General features: G+C 39.9%; 1 protein-coding gene across 1 annotated transcript in view; it reads left to right on the top strand.

The window, feature by feature from the left end:
* TLN2 (talin 2) overlaps positions 1–20,659 on the top strand; it is an 87,093-nt gene that overhangs the window by 9,690 nt on the left and 56,744 nt on the right. The window contains exons 7-21 of the mRNA XM_062501771.1: positions 2,360–2,423; positions 4,512–4,616; positions 4,966–5,121; positions 6,009–6,110; positions 8,842–8,918; positions 10,609–10,789; positions 12,698–12,811; positions 13,427–13,535; positions 14,207–14,415; positions 14,559–14,657; positions 15,683–15,850; positions 15,980–16,274; positions 17,162–17,328; positions 18,383–18,511; positions 19,935–20,048. Of these exons, the coding sequence (XP_062357755.1) occupies positions 2,360–2,423; positions 4,512–4,616; positions 4,966–5,121; positions 6,009–6,110; positions 8,842–8,918; positions 10,609–10,789; positions 12,698–12,811; positions 13,427–13,535; positions 14,207–14,415; positions 14,559–14,657; positions 15,683–15,850; positions 15,980–16,274; positions 17,162–17,328; positions 18,383–18,511; positions 19,935–20,048 (2,089 nt within the window). The remainder of the gene's footprint in view (positions 1–2,359; positions 2,424–4,511; positions 4,617–4,965; positions 5,122–6,008; positions 6,111–8,841; positions 8,919–10,608; positions 10,790–12,697; positions 12,812–13,426; positions 13,536–14,206; positions 14,416–14,558; positions 14,658–15,682; positions 15,851–15,979; positions 16,275–17,161; positions 17,329–18,382; positions 18,512–19,934; positions 20,049–20,659) is intronic.

Raw genomic sequence — 20,659 nt, 5'->3', positions numbered from 1 at the left:
ATGACAGCCTTGTTGGGAAACCCCATGCTTCTGTTTGTGAGTCTAAGGGAGACAAGTGATCCTGGGTCACTATGAGCAATATATATAAATAGTGTAGTTAAATGCTCATTTTTTTTTTTTCTGAGGATGCATCTCTCATCCTTTCAGGAAAAAAAAAAAACCCTGAGTTTTTTTCATCCCCTTGAAAAACAGTGAGCTTTTTTAAAGTTTCATCCAACTATTTTCTGCTGTTTGGTGCATAAACAATGATTCTTTTCAGGTAAGAAAGTAGTTTTGTTTTATATAAACTCTATGCTGTTGCTCAGTATGTGAAATACATTTGAGAGGTATCCAGTCACTCACTGCTGAATCCTTATGATGATACAGGCTCCCTTAAGGAAAATCTGTCAGCTTGTACAAAAAACAGCACAGAACAGAATAGCACTAGTATTTGATGAAATTGTTTGGAAACAACTTAGTTTGCCATGTCTACAGTATGTTTGTGTAAAGAGACCTTTTGTGTTCTTTTTTGTCCTTGCTAAAATATTCTTGGCACAAATGAAGATTATTGCCTGCATCTTGCTAAGACTTTGGTATTGGTTGTTGGAATTCCCTTGAAGCTCACACCAAAGTAAATTGTGAAAGCATTAAACTATCAATGTAAAAGTAGTCCTTCTTCGTACCCTTCATGGTACAGATGTAGTTTAGCAGGGCACCTATGGAGGGTACCCTGGGGCTGAATTTGCTGAGAGAATATCTAATGAAGAGCTCACACTGTTCATCTGCAGGTAGGAAAGGAGCACCTCAAACTGCACACCTCTGCTACTTTGCAAACTGACAAACAGAAAAGCTGCAAATGATAAGTGATCTTGATGCTGAGCTTGATTCTTAAATCTAACCTGGTTTGCTGAATCAAGCTGTGTTTTTCAAGAACATGAAAAACAACCACAGTGTTGGTACTCATGGTTTTTTTTTAAGGAAGTGGACGATGAAACTCAGTGTAAACCAAGTTAAATCAATGCTGCTTGCTGTTAGCTGGTGGTTTTTTTACTGAGTTCAATGTCCATTCTTATATGTGTAATTTAAGGGATTAAAGAAGGCTAAATGATATTTCCATTCTTTTTGCTACCTCCATTAAAAAGCTGCAAAATAAAGTGAAACGTGTCTGTAAAGAAAATATCCAGATTATGGGTGGAATTAAAATACTTTTAGTCTATTCACGGCTGGCATTTCACTCTCAGCTGAAATGATCACTTGCCTCTTGATTTAAAAATAGTGGAAGGTGATAGAAGGAAAAAAACTTCCAATCCAACTGCCACCCTCATGTGCCAGGGGTATTACAACTGAGCAGTTTTTTTGGGAATCTTGTTTAAAACAATCTATCCTTCTCAAAACTTCTAATTTTGTATCCTAGTAGGTAGTCTAGTCTTCAGTGTTAAGTGTTGCTTGTTTACTGAATAAATCAAAATAAGGAGGACATTCTCCAGTCATACTTTTTCTATGATTCTTAATAGTCCAAAGTAGGGAGAATCCTTAGAGACTAATTATTTTAACTGTGCAAGTTCCTTCAGGTGCAAAATGACCTGCTGACTATATGACATGGTTTCATCAGAGTAGAATATTCCAGATGGGAAGGTACAATCCAAAACAGTTATTTCTTAAAGCATCGTGCTGATATGCTGTCAGGTTAGGGTGAAATTTGGCTGAGATAAAGGGTAATTTTATTACACAGCAGGGAGGGGCAGATGAGGTGCTCTGACTGAACTCTGTCATGGGGGGTGAACTTGTTTAATTTAATCTGTGTTCTGGGAGCCTTAGAATCTGAGTGCAGAAGAAATTAAAACTGCTTCTTTTTTATTTTGAGACAACACAGTGGTATTAAGTGTCCACTTAAATTACTTTCTAGTTTCTCAGTACAATATTAGTGTTCTAACACTTCTTGGATGACACAGAGAGAACTCGGTCCCACATGTCAGTAAATCCAAGTGCTGCTATAAAATAACAGCAGTGTCTGAACTCAGAGCTGGCTCAAGCCTCCATGTCCCCTTCTCCCAGATTACAGTAAGTGTAGTTGTATTTAAATGTAAAACCCTCTGAGCTGCTAAGAGGTATCCTATAATTTAAGAATGGAAAGTGTCCCAGCTATTGTTTATTTTTGATGAATTTTCAAAACATGAAAAGGTACTACATGGGGTAGCTACTCACATGGTAAGGTAACCACTTGCTCTTGCTCTACTTAGTTTTGTTCTGTTGTGGAGTTATTTAACACCCATATGAGGAAGCCTAGGGGACCTAGTACCAGTAAAGATGTATGGAAACCATCCCTCCTCAAGAAAGAACCATTAACTTTGGAATTTCTGTTTGTTTTTTTCCCCCCCAGCCTGAAAGAATTCCTGCCTAAAGAATATACCAAACAAAGAGGGGCTGAAAAGAGAATATTTCAGGTATTTGTGAGGCTGAAAAAACTTCTGTAATTTCACTGCCTTTATAAGAAAAATCTGAGATTTCCTAGGTGTACTTGAACTATATAGCTATCAGAAAATGAAGTATCAAGAATTTGACAGCTTTTATTTTATTTCTTCAGGAGATTTACTGTCCTGATCCTTTTTTCTTCACCGATGATTATCCAATGTGCATTGTTAAACGGAGAGAGTAAAAATTCAGTATTTGAAAGATATTTTTGTCAGTTTCATTGAAATACAAAGATGCATTTTTGTACTAAAGTAGACACATGTTTAGGAAAGCCAGTTTTCATTTCATGCCTCATTCAAACATATGCCTCAATTCTGCTTGTTAATGCTTGAATTCAAGTTCAATTGCTATTCAATACCCCATTGTAAAAGACTAGAGCAGTTAGTATAAATGGTGAAATATGCTGGTATTGTCATAAGTGGCCTCAGAGTCTGAGTACTGTAGATGAACAAAGTATCTCTGCCCACTGAAATACAGGTTTGAAGTACCATGGAAGTTGGAGAATTCTGAGGTCAACAGGTGAGATAAAGTCATATGGTTTCTGGAAGGACATAGCAGTGATCTGTGATCTCAGCTAGGGAGACAAGCTGAAGAGCAGGAATGGGTCACATCCTTTCTTCTGTCTGCTACACTCCCAGCTGAAAAATACTATAGCTTAGTCTCTTCTGCCTCGAGTTTGCAGTGCTTCCTTGTAGATGAGTAAGTCTGATACTTACTGATACCTTTAGGTGGTGCAGTAACATTGCAGTTTAAGCAAAAACCAGATTCATTCACTACTGAGTATCATGACCGTGCTGTTCATAGCATGGGAGTTTTACCCATGTCAGATATGACCTATGAGTAGTTTCAGTCATTATGTGCTTTAGTGCATGGACCAGAAGCTCATCGGTGATCTGATCTGGGCAGAGAATTGACAACAAGGTAGAAGATGTGAGCTGTGTTTTTGGAAAAAACTCAGCTGCTTCCCAAGTCATGAAGTTCTGGAGCTTGGCAGGTGCTACATTTGTGCTCCTTGCTCTTTCGGGATCCTGGTTGAGTTCTCTGTGCTGAAGCTGGCAGATGGGAGCAGCCTGTATTCTTGGGATGCAAGAGGTCTTTGGAGTTGCAGTTGCTCCTCCCAGCGCTCCCCCTTGGTTGAGAAGTGGAATAAGAAGACATTTCCCATGTACCTGGTGCTCCCCCTGCTGCCATCTATGAGCATGAAAGAGGTGACAACCAGCAGTTCAGAAGCACGTGAGGGGAAAATGGGGTGGGATAGGGAATCCCACAAGCAGGATTTAAATAGTGAGACATTTGGATGTGGTTTTCAGCACACTGGTCTGGATAAGATAGCAGATGTTAGGGAAATTTAAATGCCTAAGATGGGTACTTGTCATTACTTACATGTAATCATCAATCTACTAATGACCAAATTGTTTAAATAATAAATAGATACTGAGTTACAGGACACACTTAGATGAGTATTTCAGGAGGAACTATTCAGAGAAATCATTGTTTGTTCCTCAGCTGTAGTATTATTTTCATGTGATGGAAAAAAATTCTGAATAATGCTGCAACTGCCATAAGAGTGGAAGTACCTAACAGACATGAGAAATGGTCAAGTACAAGGTGTGAGGCTTTCATGAATCAGAAGTTTTGGGCACAAAGCAGGAATAAATAATTTGCTTCTGGGAGGGAAAAAATGGGTGTTGGTACACTTAAATGACTTTTAAAAGCTGAGTGAAGAGGCATTTAATTTTATGAAACCTAATGATGTTAAATAGCAGGAATACCTAGAATTTTAAACTGTGTAAGAAGGGGTTTAATGTACATGGTCTGAGGCACAGATGGTTGATGGTCAAAGAGGAGTGTTCTGTTTCCCCAGGTTGCTTATTTTCTCTGATGTGAGGCATTATATGATGGTTTTACTAACATTTCTGCTCAGTATTTTTTAAAATATTCTAATTGTAATGATTATTAACTAAGCATCCTGAAACAGATAAAAGCTGTAGCCCTTTTTTTTGTTTGTTTGTTTGTAGAAAGCTTTGGTTCTGCCTAATTGATTCTGAACTCTCTTACAGGAGCACAAAAACTGTGGTGAGATGACTGAAATAGAAGCCAAAGTGAAGTATGTGAAGCTGGCACGTTCCCTGCGCACCTACGGGGTGTCGTTTTTCCTTGTTAAGGTAATGTAGCTCTTGCTGTGACCATCCTGTATCCTTGGTTTTGGATTGTCTCAGGTACCTCAGTAAGCAAAGGTTTGCTACCTTGACTACTAAGATATTTCAGTGTGCTGGAGGAGTGGAAAAGGGGTTATTTTTTGAACTGTATACTAAAGATGCACTTAATACCAGAGCTTCTTAATGCATTGTTGAAAATCATTGTCTGTAAACAGACAAACTAGGCCTGGAGCTTTAAATTGTCACTGTCTGCATGCCAGTTGCTTCCTTCTATCAGTATATTCTATCTTGCTTTTCATTTTTCCTGTGGGAAGCTGCATTTGTATGAAAAACAATCTTCCACTGCTTGTTATAGGAAAAAATGAAAGGCAAAAACAAGCTGGTTCCTCGTTTGCTGGGGGTCACCAAAGACTCAGTGATGCGTGTGGATGAGAAGACCAAAGAAGTGTTGCAGGAATGGCCACTGACAACTGTGAAACGCTGGGCTGCCTCACCTAAAAGCTTCACTCTGGTAATCTTTCTGTGTGTGTTCAGAGGATGAGGGATTTATGTGGCAAGGAGACGTAGAACAGTTTCTGTACTGTAACTTCTTTTATCTCTAATTTTCTAGCCATATGGAGTCACTGAGTCCTCAAATAATAAATTGGCACATAATGTAGTCAGGTTCAATCTGTAGTTTGGTGCTTCTTGATAGACCAGTTCCTCAGAAGTACTGTTTAAATATTTCAACAGATCTCTGCTTAAATCAGGTTTGTTCCTAACTAATGATAACAGTTAAGAAAGGATTATTATTCACACTTGTGTAAATAGTTGTGGTGCTTGTCATTCATAATGTACTTTGTGACTTGCAAGATATGAATGTAAGCAAAGTTGACTCATTCATGTTTTTTTGATAATTATAGATTTAGATAAAATTCATTAATGTGATATTTTGCAAATTCTTTGGTCCATAGGAGACCACTGCAGCATAAGTTTATGTGTGAAAGGTTGTTTAAAGTGATGGAGCAAGAGGCAGAGGATAGAAAATTGTATTCACTTGATTAATGTGCATCTAATTTACATTTGCATGGATGATTATGCTCTAGGGTTAAATTCTAGAAAAACTTTCCTCCATCCTCAAGTGACTGAATCTGATAAAGTTACATGAAGTATCTCTTGGGTGTTTCAAGTTATGAAACATCTGTGATTAAACTGAAATAAAAAGCATTTTTCTCTCTTCCCTTGGTCTTGCATACAGACTAGTTTAGAGTCTTGGAGAAGTTTAACTTACTGTTGGATATAATAAAATGTCGATACGATTTCAGAATTTGAATTTTCTCACTCGTGTTTGGTACCGTTTCTTCATTTACTTACTTCACATATTCAAGTAAGTTTTGGGTTTTTTCCCTTTTTCTTCAGGATTTTGGTGAATATCAGGAAAGCTATTACTCAGTACAGACCACTGAAGGAGAACAGATCTCTCAATTAATTGCAGGTTACATTGATATCATCCTAAAGAAGGTACAGTATTAACATCTGGGCCTGTAGCAAAAAAGCCAATGCAAAACTTCAAATATGTGCAAACTGCAGTTTTTCTGTCATGGAGTCAGTGTTGAATCTTGTGTTTTGATGTTATATATTTTTACCTGCAAGTAAGGCACTGCTTCTGGAAAAATCAAAGCTGTTTATTCCATCTCTAGCATGTGTCCGGCTCAGTATAGCACTCCTGGGCTTTTTTCTTCTGGAAGGTGACCTGGTGACTGTGAGTGCATATCCAGGGAAGAGTCTCAAGCTTCAGCTATGGAATTTTAAGCTATAGTCCAAAGTGATGAATCAGGTGGGAATAAATTACCCTAGAAGCAGTATTTAAGGCTACAGCCAGGACTACACAGTAATTGTCCAAGTGCTCTTGTATATAAGGCACCAAATCTGAGAAAGTTTTTTTGGCCAGAAAAACAAACCAAAAAGCCCCAGCAGTGCATTGCTTTAAAAACACTGATTAGTAAAGCAAAGAATTAGACCTCAGTTGTGCAGAGAGGGATAAAATCAGTGTTTGTGAAGAGGTCAGACTACCCTGAAACTTGTTTTTATAGAATGTGCCTGGCAGGAGAGAGGAACAGATTTCCAGTATTCAGAATATTCCCAAGCAAGCAAGTACAACAGCAAAAAATGGCAAGTTTGCTAACAAACACGGGGCTGAGTGGTCCCTTTCTAAGCATGTTGAATAGAAAAGTGAAGTGTTCCAAAGAGCACTGATTGCTTCTTTCAGATTTTTATTTTACTGACATTCCAAACTACATCATTCTTTAATAGATTTTAGTAGTAAAAATCACCAAGTTGAGTAGCCCAGAAGAATTTGTTGCCTTTGTTCAGGTGAGCAGTGTAGGCTGCAACATTAGGTGTTACATAATAAGAGGTTGAGGAGGATTGCTGGAATTCATCACACAGAATTCATCACATGTTTTTTTTTTCTCTGAGGCTGTCAGGCTCAGGTTTAATAAACATCAAATAAATTGCAGGTTTCTGTAGATGGTTTAAAACTTGATTCAAAAGTAGTGTTGCTTTCTAGTGCCAAATGAAAGCAGCTTTCTGTCTTGATACAATACAAATGTGCAAATTTCCACTCCCAGTCCTTTGATTTTTTTTCTTTTTTCTCTACTATCTGCTGACACAGCCAGTTTAAAATGAATGAATTAGGAACAGGTTAAATCATAAACACCCATGATTCATATGAAAAGCTGTAGTTCATAGTTGTTGAGCTCACATCAAAGTGGGGTTTATTGTTTTCAGCTGCATACTGTTAATTCTTGGTGTGTTTTGGACTGGTCCGATTCATTTTCTCCAGTGTGCATTGGTCAGTACATTTCTTTCTGCTCAAGTGTTATCCATATAGTATTTCCTCCCTACTCCACCCAACCCCTCACGTCATACAATTTTAGTGATAAGTCACTAATCAGGTGACATAGAACTCAGAATTTAAAACAGTAGATTTTCTTTTTCCTTCACATTATTACCGAAGTAAAGCACAATCTTAACTAGAAATAGGGAGTTTCAGTTTGTGCATAAAATCAAACTCTAATAACAAGAACTTCTTTCTCCAAAGTTGTGCGTTCATATAGATGTGCATAAGGAGATCCTCTTGAATGGAAGGTCATAGTGGATACTCCTCTATTTACAGTCATCTATATGGACTCAGACTACAAATCATGTAGCTTGCAAGAGGGAAAGCAGAGAGTTTCTCTGCACTAGGCAACGAGTAGAAATAGACTCTTTTTATAGGGCACTATTTCTGTGATTTGTAGTTTCCTGTTGTTTCTAGTGGTTTAGGCTTACTGCCTTTATGTATGTTTACAAATCTCTCTTGGCACTAAAAAACCCCTGCCTCAGTCTTCAGCCTGAAGTCAAACTACCCTGAACTTTAAAGTACTTATGATAAAATGACTTGGAGACAGTATTCAATTTATTGTCTTTACTTATGGGTATGTATTTCCTGCTGGTAGTGATGCCTTTTTCAGGCTGACCTAGAAACAGAAGTCAGACAAAGTTAAAATAATAGAAATAGCTATATTTAATAAAGGGCCTTCAGGTACATTCCGGGCAGACAAAACCTCCCCAAGGGGCTACACCCAGAATGGATGTTGGTCACAAGTTTTTCAGACAGATACAAGTTTGGTCCATTTACATATCAGGGGTTAATCCTCCAATTACAGCTTCAGGTAATGAAGTCATATTCCCCCAGTTTGCCTCCCCCGCCCCCCAGTTCACTTTGGTTTATACTTTCTGGGGCCTGAGGCTGTAGGGTGTCCTTGGACCTCAGGCCTAGAGGGATTGTTTTGTCTGATCAAAACATGAAGACAGTTAACTAACACTTTATATGGAGTTTACAGTTATGCACTGATGCAGTACAGGATTTGAAAAATATTAAGGCTAAAGTCTTAAGGCATCAGTAGGTAGCACCATACAGTAATATTTCAGCACTGTCCTTATACTTCTGTTCAAAAAGGCATTAGCAGGCTTTTTTTCCTTCAGGTACTTCATCTACCAGGGTATAGAACCTGGGCTGTTAAATGTTGAAGAGTACTTCTTCTCTGGGGGAGGTTGAATTGTCACTCACTGCCCAACAGTGTGCTGTTCAGCACTAGACAAGGCTCTGCAGGTCATTTGTTTAGATTTGTAATAAGTGGCAAGGAAATGGTGGACAGAAAACAGCAAGACATTGTTTAACTTATCTATTTTTTTCCCCCCCCTCCAGAAACAAAGTAAAGATAGATTTGGGCTTGAAGGTGATGAGGAATCAACCATGCTGGAAGAATCTGTTTCTCCTAAGAAGTGAGTGCATGCAACAGGAGGAAATGGTCTGTTTTTAAGAGCTCCCTGTTTAGCTGTGGCAGCTTTTTCAAATGAGATAGTACAGTTATTACTGTTAAACAATGGTTTTCTACTGAGTATTTCAGTAGAAGGAAGTACTGTCCCCAGGCTATTCAGCAGGCTCCTAGCTTCATTAAAGGATTGAAGAGCAGATATTTGTCCCAAAATTGTTGGTTAGGGCAGCCAGCAATGGCACCTGTTTGTGCTAACCTGACCCATGAACGAAGGCACTCAGGTTGTAATTCAGTAAAATGCTGGGGCAGAGAGAGGGATAGTGAAGCAGAGCTGAAAATTTGTATTGTTTTCATCTTCATGTATGATTTACAAGGTTTTAGTTGCTTGTGTCTGCTAGTTTCATAGTTTCCAGTAGATTTGACACCTGTCAGATTAGTTGTACACAGTATTATAGGCAGAGCTGGCTTATTTCACCAGCCAAACCCATCAGATGTGTGGTGTGGGTAGAAGAAAGGGTTTGGTATGAGTAGATCAGGTTTTGGTTTTGATGGGAGAGTAACTAAATATAGCAAAACACAGAACTGTAGAGCTTGGCCACACTCTTGAAAAGGAATGTCAAATCTTTATGTGCAGTGAGACAATAGAAACAAATTTGTAATTTGTCACACTATAAATTGTAATGAGCCACTCAAGTCTTTTCTTGGAACTCTTGAGGGTGTCAGCAGTGTGTATGTGAAAAGTCAATTTGATTTATTGTTAGGCATACGGTTTATATGAGATAGATTTGTTAGGTATTTCATATGGCCCTGGGGGACATTTCATCTTTTGGTGGATCACACATGTTCAGATGTGCTTTATTTTGATATGGCCCTTTCCAAATCACTTCCAGAATATACTGTTAGTTAAGTGCTGTGCAGAGAAGCCCAAAATTTGTAGCAGATAAATACAAGGGTTTTTTCATAGCTGAAATTGCTTTTTTTTTTTCCCCTCAGCAGAGTGTTGTTGTTGCAGCCTGAATTTTTGTGGATGCTTCTAGCTGTTAAAGGTTGAATCATGCTGAAGTATGATCAGTATATCTGGCAAAGCAATTCATGACCATGGATGGCAGTAACTTTATGTATTATTCTCCAGCCCAGTATCTTGTGGAGTGCCAGATTACTTGCAAGTACTGTGTGTGCTTGTTTGTATAAAGAGGGAAGAAATAAAGTTTTTATCCCAATTTTTGGGAGTACTTGCAAAAGATCTCCACAAGGTTCATGCTTCTATTTTCTATTGATCAGCCTGTGATACAACTGAAACGAAGCAGTTGTTATTCCATAAGCCTTGTTCTGGTTCTGTCTGCCATGCTTCTAAAAGGGGTAAAGCTGTTGTATTATGTTTAACAAAACTGCACATTGCCATCTTTCCTTGGTGCCTGATCATCAGTATATTAATGTTAATATAACTATTAATAATATGTCATGGTAATATTTATTAATTATTACTATTATAACTATAGCTATTAATAACTATTAATCTGCCAGAAGCCCCAGATTATCTTTTTTCCAGTATGTTAGAAAATGGTCAGAAGGAATACCCATAAAGCTTTCCAGCTTCTCCAAATGTTATGAAGTGCAATTTAAACCTAGAGGAAGAACAGCTGACAGAACTCTGTTTGCAGGAGCTGACTAATTCTGTGCTGGATGTTTTTTCCCAGATCCACCATTCTGCAGCAGCAGTTTAACCGTGCTGGGAAAGTGGAGCACGGCTCCGTGGCACTGCCAGCTGTGATGCGCTCTGGCTCCAGTGGTCCCGAGACTTTCAACATAGGCATCATGCCTTCTCCTCAGCAGCAAGTCACAACTGGCCAGATGCACAGAGGACATATGCCCCCACTTGTGAGAAACCTCCTTGTTTTGTGTGTGAAACCTGTGTTTGCAGCACAAGTAGTTAGAAACATGTTATATGCAATTCTAAGACCAGGAGTCCTGGTCCTGACCGTTCTATCAAACATAAGTTTTGAGTATCCCTTAAATATTTAGGGTGTCATATTTATATTTATTTCTTCATTTTCTTTAAAGCAGACTCTTCCACCCTTTGCTTTACTTCTTAGTAGTTAAAACAAGTATTCAAAGGGAAAAAAAGAGATTGAAAGACTGGCAAAACTAAGCAGTTTTAAGGATAAGGCTTCTAGCTTATTGCTAGATGTATATATCACCAACTTAGAAAGTTTTTACCAGCCTTAGAGCTGATAGTGCTTTTTTCATTTAAATTGAAAGTCTTTCATAAGCCTCAAACAGCATTTAGAGAATTTAATCAATGCTTAAAATCATGACACACTACTAGGAAGTATAGTCTGTGTAGTGAATTGACCTTGGCTGTTTGTCAGATGCCTGCTCAGCAGACGCTCCTACTCTTCAACCAAACAAGTGTGTAAGGAGGATACATAAGATTTAAAACAGCTTTGTTTCAGTATAGGTCAAGATAAAGACAGGGAGATCATCATGCCAAAACAGAATCAGCTTGGAGAAAATTACTTGAATTTAGTGTTGATTAAAATACAGTTGGATGTTGAGAAACAGATGAAAGCTAAAAATCCTTCTCACCACATCTTTCTTTTACTCCGACTTTTTTTACTTTTTCTTATTTCAACTTCAGTTCTTCAGTTCTACTCCTTGCTCACAAGTTGTCAACTTGTAACAGCCCCTCTGCTTCTTCTTGCTCCTCACACTTTCCCCCAGTTTCAGCATGTCCTTCCTGTGGGCTGTAGTCATTCAGGATAGACTGGCTCCTGTGGGGTCCCCTATGAACTGCAGTTCCCTTCAGGAGAGCCTGTTCCAGCCCTGGGCTCCTTCCTGTCAAGGCCCTGCTCTGACACAGGCTCTCCATGGGCTGTAGTTCCTTTCAGGGAAATACCCACCTGCTGCAGCGTGGGGTCCTCTGCAGTCTACAGGGCAGACATGGGGTTATCTGCTCCAACACAGCCCTGCCCACAGTCTGCAGAGAAATACCTGCTGCACCTTGCTCTCTCCCACAGGCTGAGGAAACTCAGCTCTGCTGTCTTGAGCAACCCCTCCACGTCCCTGTCAGACACTGGCATTTTCAAGGTTGGTTCTTCAACTCCTTTTTCCCTTTACTGCCTTTTCTCACCAATGTTTTGCCCTTTGTCACCAGTGTTTTCCCAGCAGCACCATCAGTTTGGCTGCTGCACTCACCTGTGTCCTATGCTGGGTCTGCTGGAGCTGTCTAGAACAAGCTGTGCCCAGCCTGGGGCAGCCCCTGGCTAATTCTTCCAGAGCTAATTCTTCACCCCTGCAGCCAAAGCTTTACCACAGACATCCCATACAGACAGCATCTTGCTCTGCCTAAACCCCTTCAGTTTTCTGTTAGCTTATGCATATAATGACAATTTAGTTTTAGAATCATCCTTGATTGCATTGGGAGACTGTCCCAGGAAATCAGTAATGATCTGGGAGCAGATGGAGTTTCCATGTTGCTCGAATGCAGGTGAGTAAGACAGCTCAGTAGGTTCGTGTGTCTGTTGGCCATTGTTTGAGCTGAGAAGGTTGAGCAGTTCATATGTGTGTGAAAGTACCGCAGAGCGTAAAATGGCACGAGCAGAATGAAGACTTTGGGAGGAGTTTGAGGGCTTTGCTTTCTCCATTGTGCCAGGGAAAAGGCATCTCTCTGAAATGGCCTGGTGTGGTTGCTGGACTGCTGTCACTCAGGGTCTCTTCATGCACACCACACGTGCTTGAAGTGCTCTGTAGAGCACAGCACAGCCATTGCCTTGCTCTGCCTTGCAGACCTCAGCTCAGCAGGCCCTGATGGGGACCATCAACACCAGCATGCACGCGGTGCAGCAGGCACAGGCCGACCTCAGCGAAGTGGATAACCTGCCTCCCCTGGGGCAGGACATGGTGAGTTCTTCTGATCCACACAGAAATGAGCCTTGTTCACAGACCAGTTCAGTCTTTGTCCCCAGATCTAAAGTGATATTGCTAAAGCTTTTAAGATGTGGTAAAAATGTTGTGCTCTCTTTAAGAAATTAATTTACAGCAGTCCACATCAGTCTCCTGAGATCAGATATCACGGACTTCCTTGCATAAACCTGTCTGGAATGCTGTTGTTTTTTGGGCACGTGTAGTTAAACTATGGCCAATATTAATGGTTGGACTTAGCACCTTGCAGAGACATGGAAAATAAGGACAAAATATGATTCTGTTGTTTGTGATCCAGGTTAGGGCAGGAGGATGGAGCCAGAGGATTATTGCTTATGGGGGACTTCCAGTCAAGAGTGTTTAGCTTTTCTTATGGCATTCACCTTAAAAGGGCAGCTGTTGAAATGTGAGAGCAAATCTAATTAATGAATCAGCAGAAGAAAATGCTTGCTTTCATATTTTACTTTAAGGGCCTTCTGCTTGTCTTTTGTTTCACTTTTAAAATTTCACAAAGGAATGGAATATATACATAGTATCTTGCCTTACAGAACCTCACTTCAGTCCTTAATTCTTCTTTTTGTTATTGCTCTTTAGGCATCAAGAGTATGGGTTCAGAACAAGGTTGATGAGTCAAAACATGAAATACACTCTCAAGTTGATGCAATCACTGCAGGAACTGCATCTGTTGTTAACCTTACAGCAGGTACATTTCAATGGGAAGGATTTCCTTGCAGTCTCCTATTTGTCAATCTAAATCTAGTAACATATGAACTGAGTATGGGGCAGCTGCAGAAAATTTTCTTTAAAATACACCAATAGCTAAGCTTATTGATGTGTGCAGCAAACTTGGTGTCCCTCCCAGCATAATTTTTTCTGTCTTCAGTTTCTCTAAATGTGTAACAGTCAGTGAAGATAAAATGTAGCTTGCTTAGCCAACAGAGTAGAGAGTGCGAGGTTACTACAAGAAAGCATAATTGATCTGGCAGTTGTTAAGGAGAGATTATGTTTTTATTGACAGTGGGTTTTTCTTCAGCAAATTACAAGTTGAGGGAGCTGTGGGTGGCTTAAAGGAGACAAGACTCTATTGCCTTAGGTTCTTTTAGTATTGAAAGAGGCTGAAACCGTGGACTTCTCACCAAATTGCATTGAATGAAGAAGCATTCTATTAGAGGATAGATTATTGCAGAAGAAATTTAGAAATCAGAAAATATATAGCAATCTAATGGGTTTTTTTCAGTGACACATTATTTAGTAGGCATTGCTTGGCTGTCTTGAAGTGTCTCTTATCTCTCACCAGAGTGTAGCTTGTAGCTGCCCCAGTTTTCCTTTAAGCCACTAAAGCATTCTGATCATAGGAAAACATTTGCTCTGCAGGGGACCCAGTCGACACTGATTACACTGCTGTGGGATGTGCGATTACAACCATCTCCTCCAACCTCACTGAGATGTCCAAAGGTGTGAAACTGCTTGCTGCTCTCATGGATGATGAAATTGGAAGTGGAGAAGACCTCCTGAAAGCTGCTCGAACCTTGGCCAGTGCTGTCTCAGACTTGCTGAAGGCTGTGCAACCTACTTCAGGAGAGGTGAGTAAAGAAAAATTTCTCAGGTTCTCTCTTTTTTGGCCATATTGCTTGCACACTAATGCAGAAGTTCCTTGAGGAAATCTAAAATGCAAGTAAAGGCCATTTTCTTTGAATCAATACATTTCACTATTACCTCTTCCCAGCCTCGCCAGACAGTTTTGACTGCAGCTGGAAGCATTGGACAAGCAAGTGGGGAGCTACTGAGACAAATTGGAGAGAATGAAACAGATGAAAGGTTCCAGGTAATGAAGGGGCTGCTTGTCACTGTCAGAACTGTGCAGTTTTGTAATGAGGAGGTCTCTGCATAAAACCAGGCTGCTCAGAGTGTGGTTAGAAAATGCTGGAGTTTCTCTATGCTAATTGAATCAATTTTGAAGTTGTTCTTAACTACACAATCAGAGTGCTGATTTCATAGGAACCCGTGCTTTGTTTTGTGCATCATAAATGCACTGTCAGGCTTCACGGAGAGCTTTTTACACTGTATTTCTCCTCATTAAATATAGTGGGTTTTATGTGTTTTCTGTGTCTGTATGTATACATGTAAATATATAAACATACACAGTAAACTGAGTACTAAAAACACATTGTATTACAAACAAAATTTAAGATGACTAGTAGCATCAATTACAAAATCATAATGCCTTATGATTTAACAGTGTTTGCTGTTAGCAGCTTAAGACCAGTGCTCTGTAAAAATCATATGTGGATTTTTTTGCTGAGTGCCAAAGACATGTTTGCAGCAGAACCAAGGGAAGGTACTTTTCAGCAGCAGATAAACCTTTGGAGTGCACTGTGTGCAACGAGTCTGCTAATACAACTAACAGGCCATTTTTACCACTTCATCCAGCAGTAAATCTGTGAATTCCATCAGAATTCTCTTTTGTATTCCTAGTTGAATATATGTATCACAGCTCTTGGCTATGAGAAAGATGTGTTGGAGAAAGTGGGTAAGGAAAGGGATGATTTATCGTATCTAAAAGCAAAACAAAAAGTAGTAGCTTTGATTTTTGAAATGCAAGATTTTCTGCCTGCTATGAAGTTGAAATTATAAATAAATGTATTGGAAGTATTTTTTTTTTTACTGGAAAACCAGGTCATTTTAACAGTAGAGGCATTAAGGCGACTCCATCCTACTAAAAATCTGAAATATATGGATGGGATTTTGAGTGGGGAAATGGGAAGAAATTATTTGCATTTAGGGGTTGCAGGAATTAACACTTGAGTGTGTTTTGTTGTCGCAGACTGAGTTGTCCCTTTACTTTACCAGGATGTTCTGATGAGTTTGGCCAAAGCTGTTGCCAATGCTGCTGCCATGGTCGTGCTGAAGGCCAAGAATGTAGCACAGGTGGCTGAGGACACTGTCCTGCAGAACAGGGTCATTGCTGCTGCTACCCAGTGTGCACTCTCTACTTCCCAGCTTGTGGCTTGTGCTAAGGTGAGGCAGTGGTGTTTGTGAAAGGGCAGAGCATCGTGTCCAGTGAGTGCTGCTGCGTGCTCCCCATGGCCCTTAGAACGGACTTTCAAGTGCGTGTTTTCTGAACGCTCTGGGCGTCTCTCCGTGCAGGTGGTGAGTCCCACCATCAGCTCCCCAGTGTGTCAGGAACAGCTGATTGAGGCAGGGAAGCTGGTGGACCGCTCCGTGGAGAACTGCGTGCGGGCCTGCCAGGCTGCTACGGACGACAGTGAGTTGCTGAAGCAGGTCAGTGCAGCTGCCAGCATCGTCAGCCAGGCCCTCCATGACCTCCTGCAGCATGTGCGCCAGTTCGCCAGCAGGGGGGAGCCCATCGGACGCTATGACCAGGCCACTGACACTATCATGTGTGTCACTGAGAGCATCTTCAGCTCCATGGGAGATGCTGGTAAGTTCCTTCGAGGAGCAGTAGCTTGCCACGATTCACACATGCACCTTTCAAACTAAGGAAATAAAAATCCTTCTTCTCTGTTTTGTGCTTCTAAGCTAGTGCTGTTGTATGGGTAATGATCCAGCCCATAATATAAATCAGCAACATGCACATCGCTGTGTGCTAGATGGAATAAATATTCAGTGAAAACAGTCAATTCCATGCTAAGGAACACAGTAATATTTTGTCTGTTTTCTGCTTCATAGAATTGTATAGCAATTTCTCGTCTCCAAATAAGAAAGCAGGCGGCTGGGCAAATACTTCACAGTGATTGGTGTTACTATGCACAGATTTTGTTGTAGGTTTTAAAACTTAGATCTGCTTTTTCTTCTGAGATGCTTCTAAAACAAGAAACAAGATGGTTTTGGCTAAAATGATCTTAATTGTGCTAAGTGTTTTCTGACAAATTTCTCAGTTTATATTAGACAAAAGATAATTCCCCAGAAACACTGGAAGAAGATGGGTAAATTTGTTGAAGGAGTGAAATCTTTACTGTGACTTGAAAGCAAAATTATTAGTCTTTGCTGGGACAGGAGTTTCCTTGAACTGTATATTCAAAATTACCTAAAAATATAGATTGTGTGGTTTTGTCTTACTAGCTAGATTGCAAATAGTACACTTTTTTCTTGATCTCCACTGTAGTGATTTGTGTCATTTATATTGGGATCCAAGATTTGTTTATGAAACTTTCAAGTTACATGTATATACATAAGTGTATAATTTTCAAGTGAAAAAAATACTTCAGCAATAGTAATTTCATTTTTACCTTGGGAAATGATGCCGAGTTTTGAAACCAAGACTGAAGTGCAGAGAGGAGAAGGTAAAAGTGCAGCTGTGCTCCCCAGGTGAAATGGTGCGGCAGGCGAGGGTGCTGGCTCAGGCAACCTCGGATCTTGTCAATGCTATGAGGTCTGATGCAGAAGCAGAGATTGACATGGAGAACTCCAAGAAGCTCCTGGCTGCTGCAAAGCTCCTGGCAGATTCCACAGCCCGCATGGTTGAAGCTGCGAAGGTACCAGAAAAATGAACTGTCAGCTTAAAATTGTAAAGCTATACACAACAAAGGGAGGGTATAAATAGCATCTGGCTGATTACTAAAGATGGTTTCTCTTATTTTGTAGAAGTTTGGCATTTAATGACTTACCCTAGGTACATTCCAAAAATCAATTTATTAGCTACCTGGATTTTTTTGGTTTTAAAATATCTTCTTGCACTGCTTTCCTGTGTGCGTAGTGGTCATGACTCAAGCCATGTAGGGCAGTTACCACCTGCTATGGTGCAAGGGTCCTGTACCAGTACAAATAGAACAACAGAACCACAGCAGTCTCTTACTGGAGTCATTAAAAAGTAACACCCCTCTGTCTAAGAAACAGTTTCCTCCATCTGGGGAATCTTGCCTGTGTTGTTCCCCTCCATATCCTTCCCTCCTTGTTCTCACAAGAGGCAAATATCACAACTTTTCTTCCCTTTCTGTGCTTGAAACCGGTTTCAATCTGCTAGGGAGGAATATGTCCTTTCAGTTGTTTCCCAGATCCTGCACACAAACGATTTTTATGGCAGCAGGGCCAGCCATTCTGCTGGGACTCCAGAAGGCCTGTATGCCTGGCTGCCTATCCCTGTCTTTCCAGTATTTTCTGGCTTCAAATGGAGAAAATCTACTGTACTTAAATTAACTTCAAGCATTGGACTGCAGTTGCTGAAAGACATACTGAATTGGGGATTTTAAAAACTGGAACTTTTCCAAAACCCTATGTTCATACAAGTACATTATTGCAGGTCATAGGGGAAGCAGTTAAAAAAGGCTTTCTTCTCAAGCACCTGAAGTAGTATATGAAGCAAGTGTTCAGCTTTCTTCTTCTAAGTACCAGACACAGACAGTAACAGCCTTGCACTGGAAACAGACTTTCTGCTTTGAAGTTTTGTAATATGTCAGTGTTCTTCTAACTTTACTTATATAACTTAAGGAAAATGAATGCTGATGTAGCAGATGCTGTCTGAACTTAAGTCTTGATGTTCATCCAATAATTTGTACTCAGACTTAGGGTTTTTGCTTGGAAATTTTGCAGGGAGCTGCAGCCAATCCTGAAAATGAGGATCAGCAGCAGCGTCTGAGAGAAGCAGCAGAAGGACTGCGGGTTGCTACAAATGCTGCTGCACAGAATGCCATCAAGAAGAAAATTGTCAGCAGATTAGAGGTTGGAAACCATATAGTGAAAGTGCTAAGCTGAGAGCAACAGCGCCGTAAACTCAATTCCAGAGTACAAAACTTAGAATTAAACGTGTCAGTATATCATAACATAGTCCTCAGAAAATTACGTAACTTGTATCACAGATGTGGTAAAGTGGTGTAAGGGTTGGACTCAGAAGGCATTTGATGGTTGCTTCGTCCTAAAATTAAACAGCTGAGCTGAAACAGCTTCATTGATGTGTTATCTCTATGGTGTGCCATTTACACACAGTATCTCTTGGTGACTTTACTAGGATATAGAGTTCATTATGAATTTCTTTACAGAATTAGTTGAATTGCAGCATATCCAATTGAACTGGGAAATTACTCAGAGTCAAGAAGCAGAAACAGAAGTAAAAAGATACATCCTGTCTAGTGGCCCAGCCAAGAGGGAGAAAGGCAATTTAGTAAGGACAGAATACGATGGAAGCTTGTTTTGTAGGCGAAGTTTGATCTTCACATTCTCAACTAAAATGAAGAAAAGACAGATTAAGAAAAGAAAGTTTTCATAATTCCTAGTTTGCAGCTGTGATTTTTGCATTGGTCTGATTCAAATGCAGTAAGGTGACCATGTTCCAGAAGTACATTAAGTTCCCTTATCTGTCTTATCTGTTCCGTATCTGTCTAGAGCTAAAAATCAGAAGTACTTTAGGAAATACAAGCTGATGTCTGTAATTTTCTAACTGCATTCAAGAAAATTATACAGAGAGTATTTTATATGTTTTACTGTTATATACTGCCTTACAAAGGAGTAAAACGTGTAATAAACTTCATGCTTGCTTCTGTTTAGTGGGCCTGTTAGTGTGGTAAAACCTTGGATGAATTGTTGAATTATTTTTTTTTTGTAATAGGGAGATATTGATAGTAACATTTGAAGAAGGTCTTCACAATGTTTTTGGACTCAAAAATAACTATTTTATACCTCTGTGTCATTTTAGTACCTTTGCTTTGCCATAGAACAATCTCAGGAGAAATTGGCTCCCTTGCGTCCTGGCTCAGAGATATCAATATAGCAATGAGGCACTATGTGTCCTTTGCCTGTTTCTCTGGCCTTCATAAGGAGCTCATTGTTTAAACCATTTCTGCTGTTTGTATTCCACTTAGCTTCCTCTAGTTGAAACCTAAGCTAGGAAAGAGTAAGGGCGTAGAATGCTTCTAAGTCTGCCTTTTTCTTTATTGGCAAATTAGAGATGTATTACAGTGTTCAGATAATTTTCACCTTGAGAGAAGAGCAGTGATGGTCAGTTGAAGTTTTCTTAAGGCAACTCAAATTAAGGGATTAAATGTATTAATTTGTCAGTGTTGTTACTGTCAGTTACCTATAGTAATGTGTGTTTCATCCTCTGAATTACTCAGTTTTAGCACTAATTTAACTTTCTTTTTCTCCAAAGATTGCAGCTAAACAAGCTGCAGCTGCTGCTACTCAGACTATTGCAGCTTCTCAGAATGCAGCTGTTTCCAATAAGAACACAGCAGCCCACCAGCAACTGGTACAGAGCTGCAAGGTAAACACAGCACAGTCCGTGACAAATGACTCTTGAATTCTGCTTTGTGAGGAACTGATGAGGATGTCCTTCTACAATACTGTTGCAACCTTAAAAGGAGCTTTAAAAAAAAAAAAAAAACACTATATATGTTCATGTGCATGGATTCTGGAGAGCCCTGAGTTACTGTATTATCTGTGCACTGCTATTTGTAGAGCTTTGCAAAGTTGAGCTCCTGTTAGTGCCATGTTACACTTGACTGTTACATACACCTTAGAAAAGGATGTACAGATGTGTAACTGTTCAGTAACAGCCAGTTCACCTGAAGTAAGTACTTTTACTACAAGTTTTGGTACAGATCAGCCAGTGGTGGAACATATGCAGAGCTGTGCTGGAAGCTCTGTACAGAGGGGTCCTGTTGCTCAGGAATTTGTGATTCCCTGACTCTGATTCTAAGCCTTGGCCATGCATTCAGTGTATGAGTGTGATCTTCAGCAAGGGAGTAGCATCATGATCATCAAAACAGGCTGTTGAATCATACATGCAGTGAAATGGGACTGAGGTCTGTTGTGGAATAAAGTTAACCTTTGAATTTTCCATAATGAAGGATGGAGTAGCAATAGTGATTTATA

Source organism: Cinclus cinclus, chromosome 13 (assembly GCF_963662255.1).
Source record: "Cinclus cinclus chromosome 13, bCinCin1.1, whole genome shotgun sequence".
NCBI lineage: Eukaryota > Metazoa > Chordata > Aves > Passeriformes > Cinclidae > Cinclus > Cinclus cinclus.
This window is presented reverse-complemented; position numbering and strand designations above follow the sequence as displayed.